At 39.3% G+C, this 26,562-nt stretch overlaps 1 protein-coding gene across 1 annotated transcript in view; it reads left to right on the plus strand.

Annotated features, from left to right (window-relative positions):
* Positions 1 to 26,562, plus strand: part of mycbp2 (MYC binding protein 2) — a 212,614-nt gene that overhangs the window by 108,323 nt on the left and 77,729 nt on the right. The window contains 25 exon segments of the mRNA XM_038817780.1: positions 1,601 to 1,735; positions 2,376 to 2,459; positions 2,593 to 2,689; positions 3,690 to 3,882; positions 5,517 to 5,791; positions 7,867 to 8,088; positions 8,873 to 9,064; positions 10,025 to 10,231; positions 10,350 to 10,481; positions 10,681 to 10,859; positions 14,674 to 14,816; positions 16,029 to 16,129; positions 16,236 to 16,454; positions 17,493 to 17,715; positions 18,816 to 18,934; positions 19,800 to 19,887; positions 20,106 to 20,155; positions 20,232 to 20,404; positions 20,503 to 20,647; positions 22,166 to 22,372; positions 22,905 to 22,960; positions 23,059 to 23,174; positions 23,917 to 24,014; positions 24,598 to 24,714; positions 26,184 to 26,324. Of these exon segments, the coding sequence (XP_038673708.1) occupies positions 1,601 to 1,735; positions 2,376 to 2,459; positions 2,593 to 2,689; positions 3,690 to 3,882; positions 5,517 to 5,791; positions 7,867 to 8,088; positions 8,873 to 9,064; positions 10,025 to 10,231; positions 10,350 to 10,481; positions 10,681 to 10,859; positions 14,674 to 14,816; positions 16,029 to 16,129; positions 16,236 to 16,454; positions 17,493 to 17,715; positions 18,816 to 18,934; positions 19,800 to 19,887; positions 20,106 to 20,155; positions 20,232 to 20,404; positions 20,503 to 20,647; positions 22,166 to 22,372; positions 22,905 to 22,960; positions 23,059 to 23,174; positions 23,917 to 24,014; positions 24,598 to 24,714; positions 26,184 to 26,324 (3,712 nt within the window).

A 26,562-nucleotide genomic window follows, 5' to 3' on the forward strand; every position in this document is an offset into this window, starting at 1 on the left:
CTAACAGCACCAATAGGAGTTAATATTTCACCCATGCTATCTACTGTCTCAGAAGCAGTTCCTACCATAGTGTATTTCTCCCAGGCACCAGGCATTTCTTTGACCATATTTTCTTTTTTCTTTCGACCTTTTCTAAATTCCTTTGCTTCTGGCTCACTGTCCACTTTGGCAAATCTCAATAGTTTTGCCTTCCTTTATCTGGTAGTGGTTCCTTTAATTCCATTCATAATGCATTGCATGTTTTAAAAGCCTTACTCGTTACCCAAATTACTAGCTACTATAAGGTGTGTGGCTGTTCCTGTGGTAACGGTTTCAGAGAGGAGCCAAACCATTGATTTCATAATTGCTTTGGCTATGGATATGACTGTTACTTTTGATAGGACCAGACCCAAATGAGGGATGTAAAGTGTGTTTGGAGAGTTGTCTGGGGGCCGCATTGAGCTGATTGGATAAACTCACAATAGACTTGACTAACTTCCATGTTTGGTAAAGCTGCTAAGGAAAGAGCTGTGCAAATTTAAAGAAGTGTTATTCACAGAACAGCTTAGTGTTAGATTGCAACTTTTTCATTTTGAGCAGAGAAGGCTTTCTACTGTATGTGTTCAGTTTATTCATGATTTGTATAACTAATTGAATTATTATGAAACACAGCACAGTTATGTTCAAGATCCTCTGAGGCATAGTCTTATTTTGATAGCTAAAATCAGCAATGATTGCTCGCGTGAGATTGATAAACCTGGTGCAAACTCTTAGAATCATGGGCCATCCACCACAACTTGCCGACAGTTATCTAAAATTCAGAAACTTAACAAATCCAGAAGAACAATGACAGAAATGATCTAGAGGCAGAAGAGCAACCATTTTCCATTTTTCTGAAGCACTCTGATATTTTAGATCGAGTGTTATAAAAAGTCCAATTAAATATTTGGTGCTAATTGATAAATAATGCATTGGATCTCGAGTGCTTAGTGATAATATGAAAATATTGTTAACTTGAGCATAACAAAATGATTGTATATTTAATTTATCATTTGGTTAAATGGACAACTTTCTGTGTAGGTTTTCCCCTTTAGTAATTAGCAGCTCTGTCTTGCACACGTGATATGTTTTCCAAACTATATTTTTTCAATTTCATGCGTTTTCTGTTGAGCGGAAACATCTGTCAGAAATGTATTAACATTTTTGAATCCAGTGTAAATTTTTGCTAAGTTGCTGTTGCTCTTTTAAACTTGTCTACCGTTTGTAATTCAAAATCCCTATAATCAATGTGCTGTCCTGTAAATACAGCTTCTTACCAGTAATAGAGCCAAGGCACTTCCATTGTGCATGTCAGCTCCTCAGCATGCACTGCACAGAAATTTTTGTTATAAACAATTCTGTTTTCCTGCTTCCCAAATTAATGTGTTTTGCTAATTAGTTATGAATATAAAATGAAAACTATAAAAAATATGGAAGGAACTTCTGAGTAGCATTTTCATTTATCCCCTCCCCACTAACTCTGCTTAATCTGAAAGCTTTGCCAGAGAAGATCAACTAGTTTAACAAGGTAAAGAATATGTTTCATACTGAATTCTGTTCAAACGCGCTTCGTCTTTTTCAGAGAGAAATATGCCATGATGTTTGACGAACCTGTGGTGTTGCAGGCTGGCTGGTGGTATGTGGCTTGGGCTAGGGTTTCAGGGCCCAGTAGTGATTGTGGCTCCCACGGTCAGGCCTCGATCACCACCGATGATGGGTAAGATCCTTTGTCCCACTTCTGTTTGTTGGTAAAGATTTTCGTTTTTTGAGAGATATGTCTTTGCAGCTTGTGTTCGCTCTTCACATTGAGCTCTCCCAAATTTCAACATATTGCGGCCAGAATGAGAGTTAGACTCCCTTTACTTCAGCACTAAACAGTGTGAATATCTCCATTTTCCATGGTAAGAAGTCTTATATCACCAGGTTAAAGTCCAATAGGTTTGTTTCAAATCACTCACTTTCGGAACACTGCTCCTTCCTCAGTGCTCCGAAAGCTAGTGATTTGAATCAAACCTGTTGGACTTTAACCTGGTGTTGTAAGACTTCTTACTGTGCTCACCCCAGTCCAACGCCGACATCTCCACATCATGGCTTCCATTTTCCATGTAAGCCATCTTTTTTGCTGTTTAACGAGTTAGTGCTACGGGCCAATTTCCAAATGAAAGTAAAGTTGAGATCACTCGAGTTCAAGCCAAGCACACCTTCAACAGAGAGAGGGAAACTTGCATCCTATATAATTTAGGCTGAATCAAATTTGGGCTATAAAGATGATATAGTAGCTTAGTTAATTAATGTGTTGTGGAAGTAGAAAATAAAAGCTGAAGAGAGTGTTTTAAATATACGTGTTCTTGTTTCAGAGTTGTTTTCCAATTTAAAAGTTCTAAGAAGTCCAACAATGGGACAGATGTGAATGCAGGTCAAATACCACAGTTGCTGTACAGGTTAGTTATTAACAAACCCGTTTTTAAAAAATCATAACCAATTGATCGAAGCATACTTCTCATCTTTATTGCAAATATAATTTGGCTGAATCATTTGCTAGAATTACATTGAATTTAACTTTCTTGGGTGTAGGTTACCATCGAATGATGGAAACTCGGGAAAAGGAAAGCAGCAACCCAGTGAGCCAGTGCATATTTTGAGACGATCTTTTGCAAGGACTGTCTCAGTGGTGAGTGAACAAATTTGAATTTAAAAGTTCCAATTCACTATAAAGAATAGAATAGTTTAGAACATAAGTGAATACTGATCCTTAAGAGATTTCTTAGTCATGCAGCAACGTAGAAATTTCAAGCTGCAGTTTTATTGCTAGATTGCGTCATGCAATTTTTTTTTGCAGCTTACTAATCAAAATGTAATTATTTTGGGACTATTTGGTTGAAATTGATGGAATAAATAATTGGAAATGGTATAAAGTTGAGAAAGGTATTGAACTCCTTTAAAAACAAGGTCACACTGCATTCATTCAACCTGCAAATAATCATTGAGGCCAGATAGCGAAGATCTTCTGGTCCCGCACGGCCCCGCGCCGTGTGATGGACTCAGTCTGACTTGCTTGGCATGTGAAAAGGGGAGTTTTCAAGCCTCTTGCTTTTCTGCATTTGGCAACAATTTTACCCCCCCCCCCCCACAACCTATTGCTGGATATCATGGATCCACCCTTTCACTGCATCTGCAGAACTCTCTAAGAGTGTATTTTAATGTTTATTTGGGTTACGGAGATAGGGTGGAAGTGAGGTCTTAAGTGGGTCGGTGCAGACTCAATGGGCCTAATGGCCGCCTTCTACAATGCATGTTCTATGTATTTGTGTTTGGGAGGAAAATGGGGAGTACAATTGTGATGCAGATATACTGTGACGAGGCATGTTTTGAAGCAAGATTAACAGTGCGAGTTTGTCCTACAAAATCTCAGTCCTTCAGAGGTTTGAAATCTGTTGTAACAAAATTCCTGTAAGATTGTTAGCTAAAGGAAGGTTTGCTGGAAAATACTCCAATTTCTGTTTCAGTTGTATGTTTAATTGGGTATTCTCTTGGAAATGCTGGCCACAGAATAGTAATGTGTATTAAAAATTAATTCTAAAAAGAAAGATTGTGCGCATGCAGAACCAGGTTTGTAAAAATATACTTGCAATACGTAACCAGTTTATTAAATCTATTAATTCTAAATATAGGAGTGTTTTGAATCATTGCTGAGCATTCTACAATGGAGTTGGACAACCCTGGTATTGGGAGTGGAGGAGCTGCAGGGCTTAAAAGGTTTTCAATATACAGCCACTCTGCTGGACTTGGAACGACTAAAATTTGTTGGTACTTGTTGCCTGCGTCTGCTGCGTGTCTACATCTGTGAGATATACCCCATGTCAGGTACTGTTGGCCCAAAAACGTAATTAACACAAGATTTGTGACTTTCTAATAAAATATCAATTGTGTTACTAAAAGGCTAGGCAGCTGGGCCATGATGCAGAGCGAGGGCAACAGCGCGGATTCAATTCCCGTACCAGCTGATGTTATTCATTGAAGGCCCGCCTTCTCAACTGTGCCTGTTGCCTGATGTGTGGGGATCCTCCAGTTAAATCACCACCAGTCAGCTCTCTCCCTGAAAGTGGAAACCAGCCTCTGGTCATCTGTGATCTCAAAATTGTGCAATGGAGGCCTAGTGTCTGATCAACCTGAGTTTCAGAGAGTGCATTTCATTCAGTCCATTTGAGGATCATGTTTGTATGTAGCAATTAACTATGCTTAAACAAAAAGTAATACACTACTTAATAAGTCTGATAAGCGATAGGACAGCAAGAATGCTGCCAAGACCAGAAGCCAATAGATACGAGGAGAGATTGGATAGGTTGGAGTTATTTTCCTTGGAACAAAGAGGGCTTGAAGGGTGACTTAATTGTGGTGTACAAAATTATGAGGGGGAACTGATAAGAGTGGACAGGATCAAATTATTTCCCTTGGTGGAGAATTCTAGAACCAGGGGACATAGATTGAAAACAAGTGGCAGAAAATGTAATGGGCACATGAATAAGATCTTTTTTACGCAGAGGGTAGTGGGAGTATGGAATTCGCTGCCCGAGTTGGTGGTGAAGGCAGAGACCCTAAACCCTTTTTAAAAGGTACCTGCACCTGCACCTTAAGTGCTGTGAGCTACAGGGCTATGGACCGGGTGCAGGAAAGTGGGATTAGAATAGGCACCTGGGTATCCTCACCTGGCATGGACAAGGGGGCTGAATGGCCTCCTTCTGTGCTGTAACTTTTCTATGGACTCAACCAATTAAAAATGTCTTTAAAATTATTCTAGGATCAAACTTGGTCCAAGATCTGATTGGTTAAAGTGGTATTCTGACAGGCTCAATGCAGTAATATGTTGGCTAGTTATATTTTTTTAAATAATGCCTACCTCATATTTTTGGTAACCCATGCCATTGAGATAAAATGTTTTGGCTGGGAATTTCTGCTTTTACATTTGACATGCCAAACATTTCTTCACTTTAAAGAGAATGAGGGAAAGGTCACTATCTGGTCTTCACTCCTTTACGGTTTGTGCACTATATATTCTTTTTTTTAAATGGCACTTTAATCTTCAGTTTGAACATTTGTTTCTTCAGTTTTATGCATTTCTTTTGCTCCTTTCATTTTTCTCCCAATTTTGTGCAGTGACTGCTTTACTTAAGTCAAAGTGCCTTACAGTACCTGCACTCAGCAGTTAACTGAACAATTGGTGGTGTTAGTGTGAGAGCAAACAACATTAGTAACTGGCTGTTCTTTGAACAAAACTGTGGCTCTGGTGCTTTGTTTTATTTGTAATGAATTATAAATAATGGGTTGACCACGTTTGCTTCAAGTGTTTTAAAAAATGATCACTACTGTTTCAGATCACGGATGCATAATTCCTAGTATGCATTCGCCGTCCTCCAGTTCAACCAAAATGGACGTGACAATTTTGATTTGATGGCAAGTGAAACAGAATACGCTGATTTGCTTTTCATTTTCAATTGCAGCTGGTGCTAAAGCAGTGGTGGAGGAAACCAGCAAGCTGGCAGAATGTGTGGGAAAGACCCGATCTCTCCTGAGAAAGATTTTATCAGAAGGAATCGATCATTGTATGCTGAGGCTTGACAATGACCCTCACGGTTACCATTCACAACCTAAGACTCTGTTAGAAGCAGTTCTTCAAGAATGCCACAACACATTTACAGCCTGCTTTCATTCTTTTTATCCTACCCCGGGATTGCAGTGGGCTTGTCTTTGTGACCTTCTTAATTGCCTAGACCAGGTAAGTTGGAGAGAAGATTGATTATTATGCTGATGTTTTAATAGAAGTTTAATTTTTCTGACTTTTAGTCTCTCTGAATTTAATTAAAATAACAGGTTTATTTTTACTGGAATAAAATCTGATGATTTTCTGTTGCACTGAAAGCTAAATTTGATCAGTCTCCCTTGTAATGGAGACCTATTGACTTTCATTGTATTTTTGTATATGCGTGTGTGTCTGTTCAGAAGTTTGAATTTTGGTTTTAAATCTTTCTGTCGCTAATGTTTTCCATTGAAGTACAGTAAATTTACGAATGTACAAGTGACAGAAAACTCTGAATTGAATCCTTATCTCTGAATGCACTAAACTAAATGTGTGAGATAGCCAGTGATAGGGAGCCTTGTATTGTTTGCGCTTGACACCATGTGAAGTATAACAAGAGCCAACAGATTTGGGGGAGGGGAAAAACTGCCTGACCTCCTGGGCATTCTATAGGTCTTGTTATTGAGACTTCAGTGTTATGAGAAAGTGGGTGCACCCACTTGTACTTGGCTAATAAAGCAAAGTATTTGCTATAGAATAGAGTTCTGTAGTTCAAGGGAGTGTGCAATTTGCAGCCCAGGGTTTGGTTTTTGTTTTACCAGCTGTACTTCAAGCTGGACAAGAACTGTCTCAAATTAGTTGTGTGGTCTCAAATTAGTTGTGTGGTCTCAAATTAGTTGTGTGGTCTCAAATTAGTTCACCGAAGGGTGAAGTAGGAATCTATTGGTACTTTCTTCACCCGTTTTTGTAAACATGGTAACTTGAGTTTAGTGCAGCCGTAGCCTTTCCTTCCCTAAGTCTTAGGGTGGTACATTTAAAAGTTTTTGTTGGGCACACTTCATTGCCAGACCTGACTGGATCATATCAAGCACTACCAGGCCCTCTTCTCCAGTGCCATAGTTCACTATCCCTGGCTCATCCTGAAGTGAAAGATCATCTTTGGCATTTTTCCACAATACCAGCCATCTCCATTTAACCCATCTGTCTTGCCCTCTCCACTTTGACCTACGAGTGTGAAGAGCCCTTGAACTTCATTATTGCCACCATTCTGCTGCATCACCACTTATCCCTTGCTCACGGAGCCTTACTTTCCCCAAGTTTATTGAATTAACCTGTATCTTCCTAGTTTCTCTATTTTTAGCACTGTTCCTTCACTGCGCCAGGGTCCCAGGTTCAATTTCCGACTTTGGTCACTGTCTGTGCAGAGTCTGCACATTCTCCCTCTGTCTGCGTAGGTTTCCTCCGGGTGCTCCAGTTTCCTCCCACAAGTCCCGAAAGATGTGTTGTTAGGTAATTTGGACATTCTGAATTCTCCCTCAGTGTACCCGAACAGGCGCCGGAGTGTGGCGACTAGGGTCTTTTCACAGTAACTTAATTGCAGTATTATTGCAAGCCTACTTGGGACAATAGTAAAGATTACTATTATTATTATTTTCCCTCATGCCATTTCCATGCCCCTGCATGAGACCCACATTCTGCTTTCTCAATTCTTTTTCCATTAAACAGCTGACCAGCCAATTTTACTGCCTGGTTCTCATTCTACCTGATATTTTAAACAGTCTCCTGTTCTCGCATACTGTTTCCGTCCCTTTCAGAACTACCGTCTTCAGCTCCTTTCTCAAAATTCTCCCTTGAACCCTTTGTCCTGGCAAAATACAGCCCATATCCAATCTTCTTTCACACTCACGTCCTTTAATGTGTTTTGCCTCCCAACTGCCTATCCATCTTTCCCACAGCTTCATATTTGAACTTTTTCAGTCCGGTTTTCACACTGCCAGGACATTGATTTGCCCTCATAAAGTTACAAGTGACACTGGCTGTGACCGTGGTGCACTCTTCGTCCTTTTACCTTTCTGCTGTCAACCACGCAATCCTCCTTCCTTGTTTCTCCTCATTTAGCCAGTTGAGTGGGACAGCCCCCAGATTAGAGGACAGGTAGATCATGAAAATTGATCTTAAATTAAACACCTGCAGCCTTGTCTTCAGCAGACAGGGACATTTCCTGTATTTTTAAGAATGACATGTTTGGCAATAAATCTCTGTTTTCTTATTAGGACATACAGGAAGCGAACTTCAAGACGTCAAGTAGTCGGTTACTTGCAGCAGTCATGTCTGCACTGTGCCACTCTTCAGTCAAGCTAACAACAATCCTTCCCATTGCCTATGATGGTGAGGTGCTGCTTCGGTCTATGGTGAAGCAGAGTAGCACAGAGAATGAATCGGCTATGGTTCACAGATTTGCCCTATTAGTGGCTCATATGGAGAAGCTCAGCCAGGTGAGAACAAGCAAGCAAGTTTTTGTCGCTTGTATTTCAGAGTTTCCCGTTGGTTGAAGTTTGCACTAGCCAGTTGAGCAGTCTATGTTGATGCATAAATAAGTCTCCCTCCATTGACACCAACGAAAGTGTCAGTACAAAATTGTGGTGGATCATACTTTCTCCTTAATACTGTTGCAGAATTGCTGACGTTGGTTGTCCATTTTGATGAATAATGTGAAATTGAAAAAGTTAGTTTCCTGCCTCACCACTCGTGCAACAATTCCAGAAGTTGCCCAACACAACCTGAGTTTGAAACAGGAATCAGATTCACAGAAACCCAATCAAAGATTTTCCAAAGATCCACCTCTTTTACAGTTCTGAAAAAAGTATAGTTGGCTGTACGACTGAAATTTTAAAGGGTCCATGTACTATGACCTCTTATTAAAATACCACATAGTTAACATGGAATACTGAAACTTGATAAAAGAAAATTACTGCGGATGCTGGAATCTGAAACCAAAGAGAAAATGCTGGAAAATCTCAGCAGGTCTGGCAGCATCTGTAGGGAGAGAAAAGAGCTAACGTTTTGAGTCAGAGGACCCTTTGTCAAAGTTTGACAAAGGGTCATCTGGATTTGAAACATTAGGTCTTTTCTCTCCCTACAGATGCTGCCAGACCCGCTGAGATTTTCCAACATTTTCTCTTTGGATACTGAAACTTGAAGTGTTTTGTTGAAAAGAGCTTGAACAAATAGTAAAAATTAATTGGATATGGAATAAAATCATGATTTATTTTCCCCTAGAGTGAAGAAAATATTACAAGTATGACTAGTTTTCGAGAAGTGCTGGAAAAAATGTTGGTCATTGTGGTGCTTCCAGTTCGAAAGACTCTCAGAAGAGAGGTAGAACTCTTCTCTCCTCTTCTAGTGTCCAATACCTGTGGTCTCCTTGCCAGTATAGTGAGTGAACTCACTGCGTCAGCACTGGGATCTGAGGTAAGGGTCCAGACCTGCGCTGACCTACTCAGAGCGTGCCTTTTTGATTTTACTGATCTATATTTAAAATGTATTGTTCAGCTTGTCAATTCTGTGTACTTGTGCCTGAAAATATTTCTTTCAGTAACCTGTTAACTCTGTTGTGTACTCAGTGCCACCCATGACTCAGTTGATAGCATTGTTGCTAAATCAGAAGGTTATTAGTTCAAGTCCCACTCGGATGTAGCATTAAACATCTGCCTGCACCAACGTCCGTATAAAGATGCCTTATGAAATAGCCACTGTCATTGGATACATCACAGGCCATGCTGTAATTGTAAAGAGAAATTTTAAAAATGAATGAAATGTTACAATATATATTTGAGGGGAAGAAATGACTTGTCCTACACTACACCCACATTGCTGAAGATGCAAGTCAGAGATGGCAGGCAGACAATGAACCAAAAAAGTGAGGAAGAATATTTTCCAGTACGTCAGGACCCGATTAATCTTCCAAGTTCCTGTAATGCATCGGTTTATCCTCCAGCTCTTGTAATATATATATATATTTTTTTTAATTTAGCATACCCAATTATTTTTTCTAATTAAGGGGCAATTTAGTGTGGCCAATCCACCTGTCCTGCACATCTTTTGGGTTGTGGGGGCGAAACCTACGCAGACACGGGGAGAATGTGCAAACTCCACACGGACAGTGACCCAGGGCCGGGATTCGAACCCGGGTCCTCAGCGCCGTAGACAACAATGCTAACCACTGTGCCACCATGCTGCCCCCTAGCTATTGTAATATTAAGAATAAAAACCAAATCCATCAAAGAGGAAAGTGACGTTGATACAAAGCTATTTTAGGATGAGCAATGTTTGATATTCCATGGCCTGCTTTTGTGTTGTAAACAATGTAGACTAGCGAAACTTGTATTTAGTTAAAGTTTAGTCATTTGAGCACCATCTTTGCTTTCACAGGTTGATGGATTGAGTTCCCTCCATTCTGTTAAAGCCACACCAAACCGATTTGCCAAAACCAGTCAAGGACGAAGTTGGAACACCGGTAATGGGTCACCAGATGCAATTTGCTTCTCCGTAGACAAACCTGGGGTAGTTGTGGTCGGGTACCATGTATACGGAGGTGGTGGCATTCATGAATATGAGCTGGAAGTGTTGGTGGATGACGTAGGTTTATTACTTCTATTTTAAACTTGTAATAATGAATTGTTGACGTTTTTGAGTAAATGTTATTCTGAGGAATTCTACAGCCCTTTGATTATATAATCAAATATTGTTTTGGCAGAGTGAGCACACTGGTGATACAGCACATTCTCACAGGTGGACTTCCTTAGAACTAGTGAAAGGGACTTACAGCACCGATGACTCCTCCAGTGACACAGCAGAAATAAGACTGGATAAAGCAGTCCCTCTAAAGGTAGGAAGCAATTTATATGCAATTCATCCTTGGCTCTGAAAAGTTTAAATAACATGTCTGGGCTATGTAGCATATAGATTCAATGGGCCAGCACTTGTGTCATAGAAGCAAATGCAGATCTAAACTACTGAGAAATTATTATAAATTTCCTAGCTTTTGGGTTTCTGTGTAATGCCCACTGAATTTATTGCAATTCCAGGAAAATGTAAAATATGCAGTACGTCTGAGGAACTATGGAAGTCGCACTGCAAATGGAGATGGAGGGATAACTACGATTCAATGTCCAGATGGTGTAACCTTCACTTTTAGTACTTGTAGCCTCAGCAGTAACGGAACTAATCAAACTCGAGGTCAGATCCCGCAGGTACTTTATTATAGGTAAGAATATGCACTTCCATTTTTAATTAAGCTTTCCTGGTCAAGTGATGTAATAATTCAGTGCCTTTATGTTTATGAAATATTTATTAAAGGTATTCCATCTACCAAGAAATACCTGTAGCTGTTGCATATATTATAGAGTAATATTATCGTCCCAGTGCATTTTAACATACACCAAAACATGAAAAAACCTATTCAAGAATGAGTAAAAGATGCAGTAATTTGTGCTATATGATTCAGCTTGCTGATATTTTAAATCACCATTTTATGGCAGAAAAAAGCAGCTGGATGAGAAACACATTGTCTTGTCTTATGAAAGAAACCCAGCTAGAATGTTATGATTTAAACTCTTGTCTTTGTGATTAAAAAGCTTATCTTTTCAGTGCCCCAGTGTGCCTCTTTAATACCTAAATAAAAGCTTCTGCTGAACAGTTTATAGCACGAGGAAGGTATTTCTTCAGTTGGGAGCTTGGTACAATCCATTTACAGAGAATACATTTTGCCAGTTATCACTGAACCAGGAACAATGTGCTCATGAGCCCATCCTAATGAAGCACTGTTGTCCACCAATCTCAATTTGCAGAAAACCTTTCTGAATAGCAGTTAGAGAAGAAACCATCAGTCTTGGTTGACTGGATCCAAACCAGGCAGTAAATGTAAATGACCAGTGTGCCAATGCTGCACCACCTATTCCCTCGAGCTAAGTATAATGCTTTAATTGCAAAGTCATTAAATCATCCTAATTAAAATCATGGAGATGGAAATACAGAGTGGGCTAATTAGTATCCATAAAGAGGAAAGGTTTGTGACATTTCAGATGTCTACACTTTATCAGACTGAAGGTTAAGAGTGACCTATTTTAGTAAGATTGGAAAAAAAGAATGTGGGACAAGAGAACTAACGTACACTAATCAGAGTGAGTTACTGTCCAAATGATTTACATTCTGCTGAACAGAGGATCGCTGCAAAATAATTATTAGTAAGATACTGCGGATGAGTAGGAAGGACAAAAGAGTCTGAAAGTATCGGAGGGGAGAATAAAAGGATGCTAGAGAGGTTTTTGTAAAAACATGAGAAATAATGGGGAATATCTGCAAATGCAGAGGATCTGATATTAAATTAGAAAGTGCATGCCCAAAGTTGCAAATCTGTCAACTATAGGTGAAGGAAAAGTAGTGGGTTCTCATCAAATACCCAAACCTCTGCAATGCTGAGCCCTGACGAAGAATTCTTGAATCAAATGTTAATCTGACCTCTCTCCCTTCCCAAATCACAGAACCCTGCTATGAAAAAAAAATGGAGGGCGAAATTAGAATCTGAAGTTACTAATGGCAATATCCAGACTTAGGGGCCTGCTTAATGTCCAGCAGAAAATTGAAATACTTTTCCTGAAGCTTGAATTGAGTTTTATGGGAAATCAAAGAGAAAGATCAAAATGGGAATAGGAGATAAAATAAGACAATGAGACAGGGCAAAATACTGTCAAGACGGAATAAAAAGAAAATTCCTCAGTATTTTTTATAATATGACTCGTGGACCTCGCCAGCATCTTTTCACTATTATTTGCACCTTTATTTGCCCTTTGTATCTAAAGCTGATCCCTTTATATTTGTTTGTTTACTAATGAGGTATGTGTTTAGTATTTACACTTCCTTTTGTTTGTATTGGTTCTTCCCCCAGTCCCCACCATAAGACTTTAGGACATCGAAGCAGAATTAAGTCATTTGGCCCATCGAGTCCACTCCGCCATTCATTCGTGGCTGATCGTTTCTCATCCCCATTCTCCTGTCTCCTCCCCATGACCCCTGATCCCCTTAATAATCACCAACCCCCACCTTAACGTTTTCTCACTGTAATAAAGCAAGTATTCTGAACCCAATGGTGGTGATGTTACCCTATCTAAGTCACAAAGTAACACTGACAAAGTACTGAAAGGTGTCAACTTTTATCCTTTATCTGCACTTCGTTAGCTGACTAGGTAGTGATAAGGATACAGTCCATCAGTCGGTAAAATGAATAATTACCATAGTTGTCTTAGTTTCTATCCAGTGGTGGTAAAAGTGGCTTGTGTCTGAATGCCGGATAAGGTTGAGAAGTTTTAAATTCATCCCACTAAAAACTTTGCATATCTGAATATTTAACATAAAATCTCCACTGTAGTTTACATGCTATGACAGTGTTCATAATCGCTGGAAGGAGTGAAGAGTTGTGGTTGAAGGGGATGAATCCTTTTGTTCAATTTCCTGAAGAAGTTGACACTTGGCTTTGCATATGTTTCCATAAACACAAGACAGTATTGCTCCAGTGCCCATCATTTGTGATCGCTTATCTTGTGCTGACAGGCTATTTATCCATGGAAACCTTATGTCCAAGCCCTACCACAGGAATAAGGAGAAGAGTTATGAGGTAACTAAAGACCTAGAAAGATTTTCAAGGTGGATGAGATGGAGTAAGAGCGTTATAGGTCAAGAATTACAGGGAGCATGAAGTTGAAGGTTCTCTGAATGGCACTGTCTGAGGGTGTGCTGGAGGCAGGTTCAATTGAAGCATCCAGAAGGAAATTAGACTGTCAGCTGAAAAGAAAGAATGTGCAGTGTTATGGGGAGAAGGTGGGAGAATGGCAATAAGTGAATTGCTCATTTGGAGAGCCAGTGTTGGCACGATGGGCTCTTTATGGACCATAATAATTCTGTGATGCAATGGTGGAATGGAGTGAGGATGTATGAACACAAAAGCTGAATGGGAAAGATGGGATGAAGAAAACTGCAGCGGGAAAGGTGGAATGAAGAAAACTGCAGCGGGAAAGGTGGAAAGAGACCATGGTGTGATTAGTCGGTGAGAATTTCTATCTTGATGCCTTGGGCGAAGGATGGGTACTGGATGATAACCTGAGTACAGTTTATGATACAGATGGTGAAGTTCCAGATGAGTGACATTTTTATTCGGTGCTGCTCGGGAGTTTGTCGAGATGTTTAGATAAATAGAACAGTGAGATGGCAAAGGGATGGTTGAAAGTTTCAGGAGTGATTGGCTGAGGTATGGATGGAAGGGGGCAATATCTGAGATGGAAATGGGCACTTCTTTTTTAGTAGGGTCCAAAGTTTAGCTAAGGATTGGACAAGGCAGACTGCAAGGGCGTTGGGCCGGAAAAGCAGCTGAGGGAATAGAGGTCAGGTTTGATATTCATGGTGCTTTGATCTTCCTGGTGCTTTGATCTTCCTGTTAGATGGTGAAAGTTCTGGCTGATTTTTCAGAAAGGCAGTGGAACAGTAAAACAATGGCAAAGACCTCTTTAATTGATATCCATGCGCGTGCGTTTACAGTTTGAATGGCTGATTAGCAATTAGGAGCAGGAATGCAAGTGGATGTTTCTCTCCCTAGCCCAGCAGCACCATCACAAATTTTAAGATATTGCCATAGGACTCCGATCAGCTATGCCACTGGGAATAAGACCTGAGACCTCAAAGCCTAGATTGATCTCTGATAAATTCATTTTGGAGCCCAATCATACTTGCTGTGATAATGTTGAGAAAATAATTTTTCCTGAAACTTTATTTACTCCCTTTGAACAATCAGTCACATTTTGTCTGGTAAACTTTGGTTTTAAATCAGCTGTAATCACCACGTTAAAATAAAGCATGCAGGAATTTTTTTGGCTATACTAAATGCAGTAAGTCCTCTTCAGTGCATTGACTGGCTGTCTTCTGGTTTGTAGAGAAGGATTCATGTTAAATAGATTTGGTAATTACAAGGTGCAGAGAATCAAATCCAATGAAGTGTTTCACACCAGTAACATGTGTTCATTTACTTTTAGAAGTGAGTTCGATGGAGATCTACAATCTCAGCTGCTTAGCAAAGCCAACGAGGAAGATAAAAATTGCAGCCGAGCCCTTTCTGTTGTTTCTGCAGTTGTTCGTGCGGCTAAGGATTTGTTGCACAGAGCCCTGGCTGTAGATGGTGCGTATGCAGTTTTTAAAATCAGTAACTTGAAAAGTTTGCCATTGGTTTATAAGGTGAAAATATGTGACCTGAGCACGATGGGTGAATTGATCTGAGGAAAATGAGTTTGGCAGCTGCTTGATTGCTCTTTGTTAAAGTGTTGTCGCCAGTCTTGTTGAGCTTAATTTCATCGAGTGCATAGCAAAGTGATACACATTTATCATTGAAAGAAAAGTACAGTACAGGAACAGGCCCTTCAGCCCTCCAAGCCTGCGCCGACCATGCCGCCCATCTAACCAAAACCCTTCTACACTTCCGGGGTCTGTATCTCTCCATTTCCATCCAATTCATGTATTTTTCAAGACTCCCCTGAAGACCATAAGACATGGGAGCAGAATTTGGCCACTCGGCCCATCGAGTCTGCTCCGCCATTCAATCATGGCTGATATTTTCTCATCCCCATTCTCCTGCCTTCTCCCCATAACCCCTGATCCCCTTATTAATCAAGAACCTATCTATCTCTGTCTTAAAGACACTCAGTGATTTGGCATCCACAACCTTCTGCGGCAAAGAGTTCCACAGATTCACCACCCTCTGGCTGAAGAAATTCTTCCTCATCTCTGTTTTAAAGGATCGTCCCTTTAGTCTGAAGTGGTGTCCTCTGGTTCTAGTTTTTCCTACAAGTGGAAACATCCTCTCCATGACCACTCTATGCATGAGAAGACATTTCAGACAGTTATTTTATTTTGGTGCTGTTGAGAGTGCCAACATAGTTTTGGGGGAAATCCAGTGTTCTAAAAATGATAATGCTCTGTTCCCTAAAATTGTCAGGACAGATTCAAAAGTGAGATGTTGTCTCTCTTGATGAGATTAAAATAAACTCTGTGACTTGGGATACCTGTGAACATGCATGTCCCTGTAATTGTATACTCATAAGCTGCACAACAGTTCTGAATAGCTTTTAACAGTGCTTTGGCAAAGAGATTAGCAAACCTCACCTTTAATGGCAAACTTACTTTTGATTTGGATGTGGCATTGCAGTAGAAATAGTAACCATGGCCATTATATGTGCCACTTATCAGGAAACTGAGATAGGCTGCGGAGAAACCAGAAAGCCTCCGAGTTCATAAATGCCTTTTTACATAATGCTGTTTACTTGTGTTAAAATCAGCAAATTGTTACGTTTTATTCACAAACTGAGAATGGATAGTGATTTATATTTTTATCTAGCTGAGGATATTCCAGAACTACTCAGCTCTTCCAGTCTGTTATCCATGCTGCTTCCGCTTATTTTGGCTTACATTGCACCAGTGGCTGCGAACGTCCCAAAGGTAAGTCATGATTTTTTTAATAGCATAATCAACGATTTTATCATTATGTGCTTATTTTTATTCTCTAAATTATCTGAGTTTTGCTGCATGGTTTTTTTTTGAATAGGCTGCAGTTGAAGTTTTTGGTCTCGTACAAGAGCTGTTGCCTCCAGTCGCAACATTAAACCAAAAGTATGCTCCGCCCGCCTTCAATCCTAATCAGTCCACAGACAGTGCAACAGGGAATCAGCCTGATCAAGGTCTTTCTGCTTGTACTACTTCTAGCCATTACGCTGTGGTGGAGAGTGATCATCCTTATAAACCAGCTTGTATCAGCCAATTGAAGGTATGTGCGAAAGGAATGTACTGCAGACGTGTGATTTCAAAAGTAAAAACTAATCTTCTAAACAAAAAACTCTGTCCAATGGGTGTGCATAATATCAGATCTTTTGAGCCCATAGCAGCAAATTTATCAATATTGATTAAACTTCTTTGTCCCTTGTATTGGTGACCCCCCTTGATAAATATCTGGTAAGTGGATTGAGAATTTTTTTATTGATGTTTTTAAAAAAAATGAGATTTATAAGAACAGACCTAACTGATTTATTTTTGGATGCTAAGAGAGTCTAAAATTAAGGGCCATAGTCTCAGGATAAGAGATTGGGCCATTTAGAGTGACGATGGGCAATTTCTTCACTAAGTGGGTTTGGAATTCTCTACCCCCAGAGCCCTCTGGATGTTTGAGCATCAAGTATATGCAACATTGCAATTGATCGACTTTTGGGCATCAGAGAAATCAAAGGACATGAGGATAGGTGGGGGAAGTGGAATTATGGTAGAAGATCAGCAGTGATCATAGTTAATATGGACTGAGCTTGAATGGTCACATGGCCTCCTGCTGCTCTGATTCCTCACATTCTTAAGTGTCAAATGTAATAGTTGCTGACCTGATGAGGTTTTGGAAATGTAAAAATACAGCTAAAGTGCTTGGTACAGGATGTACAGTTAGACCTGAGAATTTGCTTAGCATGTCTTGGATTGACTGAAAGAATAAATGTAGACTCTTGGGTCATATGATCATAAAGGTTAACTAATGTAAAAGAGCAGATTGCCTGATATTATATAAGAATGGGCTTGATGTGCTAAATATCCCTTTTCGTGCTTTGCGGAGTATGATAGTTTTACCGTCATTCATCTGACCTGTGAAAGTTGTGCTTAATTACAGTTAGAAGAAAATTATAAGATTGCTCAAATATATTTTAACTAAAATCCTTATGGAGGCAGTAATCCTATTCATTTGGGTTGGACTAAAACTCGTATCCCGAGATCCTTCAAATACCTGTTGTTTCAAACATCAATATAATAGTGCTTGTTTCTTACCTAGGTAACTTTTCCAGATTGTGTCAGATGGATGACTATTGAGTTTGACCCATTGTGTGGTACTGCCCAGCCAGAGGATGTGCTCCGTTTGCTGATTCCAAATAAAACTTTCCAAAGCTCTGGATTTGGGCCTAAAAATACAAGTCATGATGGTCTTAATTCGTGGATAGAATTGAAAAAGTTTTCTGGTTCTACTGGATGGCCTACAACAGTCCTTGTTTTGCCAGGTATGGGAAGAAAATTTTGCATTTCTTTTTTAACAGATGCACGCTTTGTTTTATCTTTCATATGGGCCCTGCTTAGTTTGTAATGGATGGGTAATAAAACTCCCACTGCGAGTCGCAGGAAAAAAACAGTTGAATCATTGCCGTGATATGATAGAGCCTCATAGGCCTTCTCATTAATAGGAAAACAATACGTCAATAAATTCAGTTGCAATTTGACTGGTTCTCCAAGCCCTACACCACAAGCAGAGGCTACTTTTGTGACCTTGGCTGGTCTGAAATATCATTTAATCACGCTTGACTGACATCTCTGTGGCCAACAATAGAAACTTCAGTCCAATCGGACCTAGTAGTTTTTGAGAGCTTTTTCATTTGACATCTTTGACTATCCCTTGTCAAAGCCTTGTCTCCACTGGATGCACCATGTTCTGATAAAGAATTTGGGCCACCATGCATGGGTCGAATGAAAGGAAAATCAGATATCTTAGAGATTAGGGTGAAAGTTGGAGAGTACAAAGCAATATTTTAAAAACTGAAACTGGAATGGTGAATAACAGGGAAATGTTTTTTAAAAAGTGAACAAAGCAAGTGCTTCGTATGTAGCATGTTAATACCTACCCATACACTTTCCCAAATTCCAATTTTGTCAAATATTAACATTCAATGCATCCTTTTACTTGGTTTATCACATTATTTTATAACTGTATAACACAGTCATGATTACTCTACACTCCTTGTATCACCTTCATTGATCTCAGCAGTTGAGGTGACACGTCTTCCAAGAATTGGATATGAATGTAGTATTTTAATATTTGCCTTCATTAAGATATTGAAATAACATTCCCTACATTATTTTACAAAAATGAAAAAGTTTGAGAAATTGAATATTGAAAAGCCTTCTACTCCATCAAAACCAAATGTTACCTTCAGTAGAACTGTGCCCTAAGAATATAATTAAGATGGTGGGTGTGTGGGGAAGAAAAGAGGATTACTGTTTTGTGGAAACTGTACTATTTAATTGAGTTTTAATACATGTAAGCAGTCATGGATTTTACTTTGCAAAATTAGATTTTGAGATTTGGACTTGAATGTGATTTTTCTAGGAAACGATGTGATTTTCTCTTTGGAGACAGCATCAGACTATGTGAAAGATGAGAAGTCCTGTTTTTACGGTTTCAAATGTGTTGCTGTGGGTTACGAATTCAGTCCTGGACCTGATGAGGTAATTTTTCAAAGTGTACCTGATGGAATATCGTCTATGAGAACGCATTCTGTAATTGAGTTGGCCAAATCCTTAACATTTCATCTAAAAGAAATCAAACTTTAATTATTTCATCCGTAAATGCTGCATTGAAATGAATGGAGAATACTAATCAAAGTAGGAAATGTTTTTAAAAAAACAAACCAGAATTTATTTGCTTAAATTGCAAAACATACCTTTTACTGAATATTCCTCCATGCCTAACACAAATAGACCAGTGAACTAATGGAAGATTTTCCAATCTGTACTGCTACTTCCAAAAAAAAAAAAGAGACAGTTAATTGAGTGACCCAAATAACTTTGATGGTACAAGATAAAAGTGGCACGTTAAAACTGTGACAAATAAGCTTCAATCCACCAATCTTTAGATGGAGTATATGGAATGTGGGATGAGGATCGGAAGGCAGGTGGCCATGGTCGGATCCCATCTGGCCAAACCTCTAGGATTATCTTCAAATAGTATTGTTAACCCTATTCGGCAGCCTTCTGAATCAAGAAGTGCACATGCATCTTCCTTCCTGTCTCCGCATGTGTCCATTCATACAGGGCAAAATGTTACCTACTTCTGTTGCATATTGTGGCCGTCCAAAATTTCCAAGATCTGTAATTAAAATCTGTTTTTTTGGCAGGAGTTTCATTTCATCATTTACCTTCTAAACTCAGTTTTCCTAAACCTTCTGAAGGTTACACCAGCTCTTTGGCGAAGTAAACCGCCAACTTTGCTGATCCTTATTTCTCTCCAATTATTATTACTCCCATGGTAAATCTTCTTCAAGTTGGATATTTGCTGAAACCAAGACAACTGTCAAAAATGTCTGTTTTGCAGGGAATCCTACAATTGGAAAAGGAATTGGCATACCTTGGAAGTATGTGTGCGGCGTCACTAATGAAAAAAGACCTTGCACTCCCTGTTGGTATGGACGCTTACTTTGTCGGTCAAAAATATGGGTTTTGCACAACGTTTTGACTATACTGTTTTTCTGGATCCGGTAGAGATTATTGGTGGATAATAGGCCTTAGCAGATATTGATTGTGTTTTAATGTCTTTCAGCTTAGCCAAGAGTAATAATGAAAGCTAATTATGCAAGAAATATTGTACTGCTGTTCTATTAAATCATCTTTGTTTGAATAGGCAATGAACTAGAGGAGGATCTTGAAATTCTTGAAGAATCAGCTCTACAGGTGTGTTCTCAGTTGCTATATTTAAATTACTGATCATTTTTCTCAACCTTACTCACCTGTGTCTTCCTTTTACCAGATCTGTAAAAATCATGCTGGTTTATTAGGAAAGGGCCTGGCTTTGTCGCATTCACCGACTATCTTGGAGGCACTAGAAGGTAATCTTCCCCTCCAACTGCAGAGCAATGAGCATTCCTTCCTAGAGGACTTCATTGCCTGCTTATCTGGGTCTAGTGGTGGACGACTTGCAAGGTAATACATAGATTTAATGCATAAAATACTATGGTGGATATGGTGCCATTGTTAAAGTTTATTTGCAAATTCTGTTACTACTTCTTTTATGGCGTTAGGTGGCTTCAACCAGATTCTTATGCAGATCCTCAGAAAACCTCCTTGATATTGAATAAGGACTACATCAGATGCGGCTGGCCTGCTACCATCACCGTTCAGACTAAGGACCAATATGGAGATGTAGTGCATGTACCAAACCTGAAGGTATAAAGTAATCTGGAAACAGGATGATCAAAGCACAAACCTAATTTAATAATGTTTTGAGTACACAAAGTTACATATGTTTTTAAAAATCCACATATATTGATAAGAATTGGAAAATGCTACCCGGATGATACAAGGGAATGGGAAAACACCTTGGACCTAAACAGAAATTCCTAATTTCAATAGTGAGAATTTTCTGCAGGTCCTGTGAGCCAATGATGCTTGAAGATTCGCAAATGGTGTTTCTCTTCAAGCACCTGGGTTTTTTTCTTTTCATGAAATGAGTATTGTAAAGATGAGTGGCTGACTCATGCACCACTGTTGGAGTTTACAATGAAAGATAATGTAATTATAGCTGTTCATGGTTATGTGCAACTTGCACATCAGTTAACAATTCTTTATAATAATAATCTTTATTGTCACAAGTAGGCTTACATTAACACTGCAATGAAGTTACTGTGAAAAACTAGTCGCCACATTCTGGTGCCTGTTCGGGTACACAGAGGGAGAATTCAGAATGTCCAAATTACCTAACAGCATGTCTTTTCGGACTTGTGGGCGGAAACCGGAGCTACTCCGGAGGAAACCCACACAGACACTGGGAGAACGTGCAGACTCCACACAGACAGTGACCCAAGCCGGCTATCGAATCTGGGGCCCTGGAGCTGTGAAGCAACATTGCTGTCCACTGTGCTACCATGCCGCCCATGTATTTATCCAGGACAGTCTTGGATAAACCTTTGTGACCTCTCATTCAAAGGGATAACATTAATTTTTAAATCGTGTAGGATTTGCAAATATCCTGCTTTGAGAAACATTTGCATTTATATTAAATTAGCAGATTTACATCAGTCCTTTTGTTTTTTAACTTTTATTCTTTAAAAATAAGATCAGCATTAAGTGAAGATATCTGAAATGTCTCTTAAAACCAGGATCAGAACTGAGGAGGGCCAGGGCATGGTGAATTTGTGATGGGGGGTGGGGGGGGACCTGGATTCTGTGTCTGACTTGACGACTCAGATTTTTTGCATTCTCTGATCATCGCGAGTTGAATTAAAAACTAATATGCCCAGTAATCGGGTAGATTTTTGGAGCATTATGTGGGGTCTGGTTGTTTGAAAAATAAATTGTCATCTATCTTTCGGTGGGAGAGTGAATTATATGTTATAGTTTGGAAATTTAGTATGCCATAATTAATTGGCCTTGTATGTGAGCTTCCAACTTGATTGCCACAACAGCTCTTGCTTTTTAATAAATGCAGCTCACCGGTGCTTCTTGTGCTGCACAACACTGGAGGAAAACAACGTTTAAGATGGTGCCCAGTTTTATTTCTCTCTTTATTTTTCGTCCTGGATGTTCAATTCAATGTATGGGAACAGTGTAATATAAACTACAATGCATTCGCCTCTATTGGAATTCATTATGCAAAATGAGGAGCTCCCCTGATGAAAACTGTGCCAGGTTGGAATTTGAGCAAATAATTGAAATTTGTAATTTTGGTCATTTTTCTTTTAACAGGTCGAGGTGAAAGCTGTTCCTCTTTCTCAAAAGAAATCTGTGCAGCAGGAGAACACTAAAAAACTGCATCGTATTCCTGGCAGTCCACCAATTTCTGTTTCAAGTATGGATATGACATTTGGTGGATTGCCATCTCCCAAATTGGAAGCATCTTACGAACCAATGATAGTAAAAGAAGCTCGATATACTGCAATCACTATGATGAAGGTAGTTATATAATTTGTCAATATTTTGATATCACCACAAACCGTTTCCTCATCAACAGGTATCCAAAACTGATCTGCGCCCAGGTAACTGGCTCCAGTGAGATGCAGAGTAATTATCCCTTTAGGTTTGGTTCTCTGGCCTGGTTTAAAATGGAAAGCTAGTGTTTTGTGAGTTGGTGTGAACATGTTTTTGCCTGCGTGACCTGACTCTGGGCAGTTTGATTTATTAGTAGTTTTGAACCATCTTATTTTTTTAATATAAATTTAGAGTACCCAATTATTTTTTTCTCCAATTAAGGGGTAATTTAGCGTGGCCAATCCACCTAACCTGCACAGCTTTTGGGTTATGGGGTGAAACCCACGCAGACATGTGGAGAATGTGCAAACTCCACATGGACAGTGACCCAGGGCCGGGATTCGAACCCGGGTCCTCAGTGCCGCAGTCCCAGTGCTAACCATTGCGCCTTGTGCCGCCCTTTGAACCATTTTATTACATACTTTGTAGATATCATGTTATATTGCTCTTCACACAGGCATATGAAAACTATTCTTTTGAAGAACTTCGATTTGCATCTCCCACCCCTAAAAGGTAAAATTAAGACAACAAATTTAAACCAAAGAATATTGGTCCAAAGTGCCTCCAAAATTAATGGCTTTATTGACTGATTTATTGGTTAACTTTTTCAGGCCAAGTGAAAATATGTTAATTCGGGCTAATAATGATGGAACCTACAGTGCAAACTGGACACCTGGAGCTGTAGGTCTTTACAGTATCCATGTCACAATAGATGGGATCGAAACAGGTAAATTTGTTGTGTTACGTTCATAGCTACAGGCAAATCACAATCTAGGAATACAGTACAGGAATGCAAGACAATTTCCTTAGTGGCCTTTAGATGAATTTGAAACTACTTTCAGCTTGCTTTTTACCCATTTATTTTGATGCTGCATCTTGAGATTGTTGCATTAAGTTTCCCACCAACAGAACTTTGGAAGTTTGAAGCACTGTGTGGTCCAGTAAAATACAGCATTCCTTTGAGGCCGATTTTTCGTTTTGCAATTTTGGATCTATTTTTAGATCGGCAGTAATTAATTTTCTGTGATGTATAGCATGAAAACCTGGGGCTGAATTCTCCGCCGTCTGGATTCTCCGTTTTGCCGGCAGCCCGGGGGTTTCCCGATGGTGTGGGGCTACCCCATAATGGGAAACTCTATTGACCAATCGGCGAAACGGCAAATCTCCACGGCATGCCACACCAGAACACTGGCACAGTGGGACGGAGAAACCCACCCCTGATTCTTCACTGAGGATATTGCTTCCAGTTTACGACTTTTGCGTTGATTATCTGCTGATTCGATGGTGTTGTCTTTCGTTATATTAAATCACTTGCTTTTCTAAACCATTTTTAAGTCTGTATTTCCAAATTCCACATCCTCTTACTGCAATACCTAGATTTTTAAAAAGAGTGACTTGTAGTTTTCGAATTCTTCCTGATGTGTAGTATGTTTGGCCGTTGAAGTTTGTTGTTTCTTCTCATTTGACAGATGCGGGCCTAGAAGTGGAAGTGAAAGACCCACCAAAAGGGATGATACCACCAGGATCTCAAATGGTCAAACCAAAGGCTGAACCGCAACCAAACAAAGTATGTTGTTGCGTATGAATTATCAAATAAAATAACAGCATAACTGGGTTTTGCTGCAATAAGATTGCTGGCACTTCGGTTTTTCTCATTGTGAAGGTATTGTGAACAACAGAAGATGATTTTTGTGTTCACTCTATTTTAGTATTGGCAATAAGAAAGGTTGTCAAATCATAACTCCTGCATTATAACTGTATCCACATATTCTATTCATGGCTGTGCTCTCTTTGCAAACTTTGGTAATTTGTGATGCTTGTGTACTGTTTGGTTCCTGCCTGTATGAAGTTAACAAATTTTGATGACCACTTCTACATGCAACTTGAAGCATGAAGGTATTGCTTTTGTATGCAAGGGTATCAGTTTGTCTTGCTAGATCTCGATTGGACCAATCATGTCCTTGGAGCAAATTTTTTATCGAATCGGAGAATTAGCCAATGTCCTGTAACTCCTCCTTGAAGCAAATAAATCTCTCTCTGTCAGTGTCAACTTTTTAATCCTCAGCTGTTTTACCTGTTTAATCTATTGCTTTTAATCTGAACAACTTTTTTCTTATATCTTTGTCTTGCTGTTTCATTACTTCTCTCAGGTCCGCAAATTTGTGACAAAGGACAGTGCAGGGCTTCGTATACGTAGCCATCCCTCTCTTCAGAGTGAGCAGATAGGCATAGTGAAGGTCAATGGAACCATCACTTTCAATGATGAGGTAAAAAAAATATTACTTAAGAGGAGGTGTCGTAGACCAGGAATTTAAAAAAGTTCTGCATAAATGTCGGGGAAGTATTTTTAAAGAGTTAACATTCATCAGCAATAGTATATTAAAGTTAGCAGCCTGTACATCACAAGCTTCAGTAATTTTTGCAGGAACAGTTAGATTGTATATGCAGTTTCATTTTTGATTTGCTTTGACACACATGCAAGTAACTTTGAGGCTGCAGTCTGGAAATGCTGCAAGTGGGCATCGTTAAGAATTTGCTGACATGCAGGCTTTGCAATATATCACTTCATATGTGATTGTTGTGATATGTATTTAAAGTGGCCTAAATTTTTAAAAAATCCTGGAACATCTCTTATCTACTTGAGAGAATATTGTCAACGTTTCTGTCCATTTGTACAGTCATCCAATAAAAAAATCGGGTGCAATTTTTGAGTTTAGATAAATTGATGCAATTGTGAGCGGAAGTGCTTATCACTTGGATTCTAGATTCTGTTTTGACTGCAGGCAAGGTCTGTACTAAAAACAGTAATTCATTGTATATTCATGCAGAATAGGAATGTTTTGGTTTTGTAGGTCTTCAGATGTATATGTGTTATCAGCACCTAGTAATGGCACTGAGAAGAAATCTTTCATTTGAAAGATTTCAAACTTGTCACATTCTATTGTATAGAAATTAATTCCAAATATAAATGGGTGATCTAGATATTGGCAATGATATACACAGGTGAAGAATAGAATAGTAGAAACACAATTGGACTCTTCATTAAAACGGAGCCTTCCACACATTTATCTTAACCGCCATCGCAATGGAAGACTTTCTTTCACATATTGCATATGCAGCAACACTGATACTTTTTCCAACTTCCTCCAGACTAAATGAAGTATTTTATTCAGATTAGGTTAGAATTGGAAGAACCAAAGTTGGGTAGTGAGTTCTAGCATTTTGGATCAATGGAAACAATTACACATCGTGGGGTTTTAGAAGTTTTTTTTAATGCATTCAGCAAGTACGGTGAATTGTGCTTGTTCAAAGTACATTAAAACTGAATGAAAGCATTAATCTTATGTCAGCAGTGAGGGCAAATTACAAAGTTACCAGAGTGCATTGTGCAACAAGTGTGTGTTGCAATTTATTTCCTTGACCTTCCTTTATACTGTCATTACTGGTTTCTATGTACCATGTTACCATCCTTATGGGTTTCTTTCCTCACATCTATTCAGGCCAGTTTGAGCAGAAGTGAGATTAGCATTTATTTGTAGAATGAAAGATTTGACCCCAGCTTTGTTTTGCTTATCAGTCTGCCATTCATGTAAAGAAGATTGTTCTTCAATTCACTAAAAGCTAAAATGTAGCCTCTGATACCCACCTTCTCTCTAGGCTGGAGCCTCATAGTCCTTTTTAGCTCTGGGGCAGTTACAGGAGGGCATGGCTCGTTTTTGTTGCTTGTTTCCCATAGATCCACAATGATGATGGTGTATGGCTAAGACTGAATGATGAGACTGTAAAGAAGTATGTACCCAACATGAATGGTTACACTGAAGCCTGGTGCCTCTCTTTTAACCAACACCTGGGCAAGAGCCTTCTGGTCCCTGTTGATGTAAGTAAAGGTGCCAATGATAAGAAATGCCTGTTATGGCAATTTAACCCCTTTGCTGTCTGTGAGCACTGTTTCACACTATTTACTAAAATCTGCATTAATTAAAATTTATTTGCTTGTATCTTTCAGCCTTAACTTTTAACTGTTACAATTTGGATGATACCGTAATTTCTTTAGTTCCGAAGCAAAGAGAGCGCTCATTTGGGAAGCTATGCTTCAATGAGACATAAAGCTCATT

Source organism: Scyliorhinus canicula, chromosome 14 (assembly GCF_902713615.1).
Source record: "Scyliorhinus canicula chromosome 14, sScyCan1.1, whole genome shotgun sequence".
NCBI classification, from domain to species: Eukaryota; Metazoa; Chordata; class Chondrichthyes; order Carcharhiniformes; family Scyliorhinidae; genus Scyliorhinus; species Scyliorhinus canicula.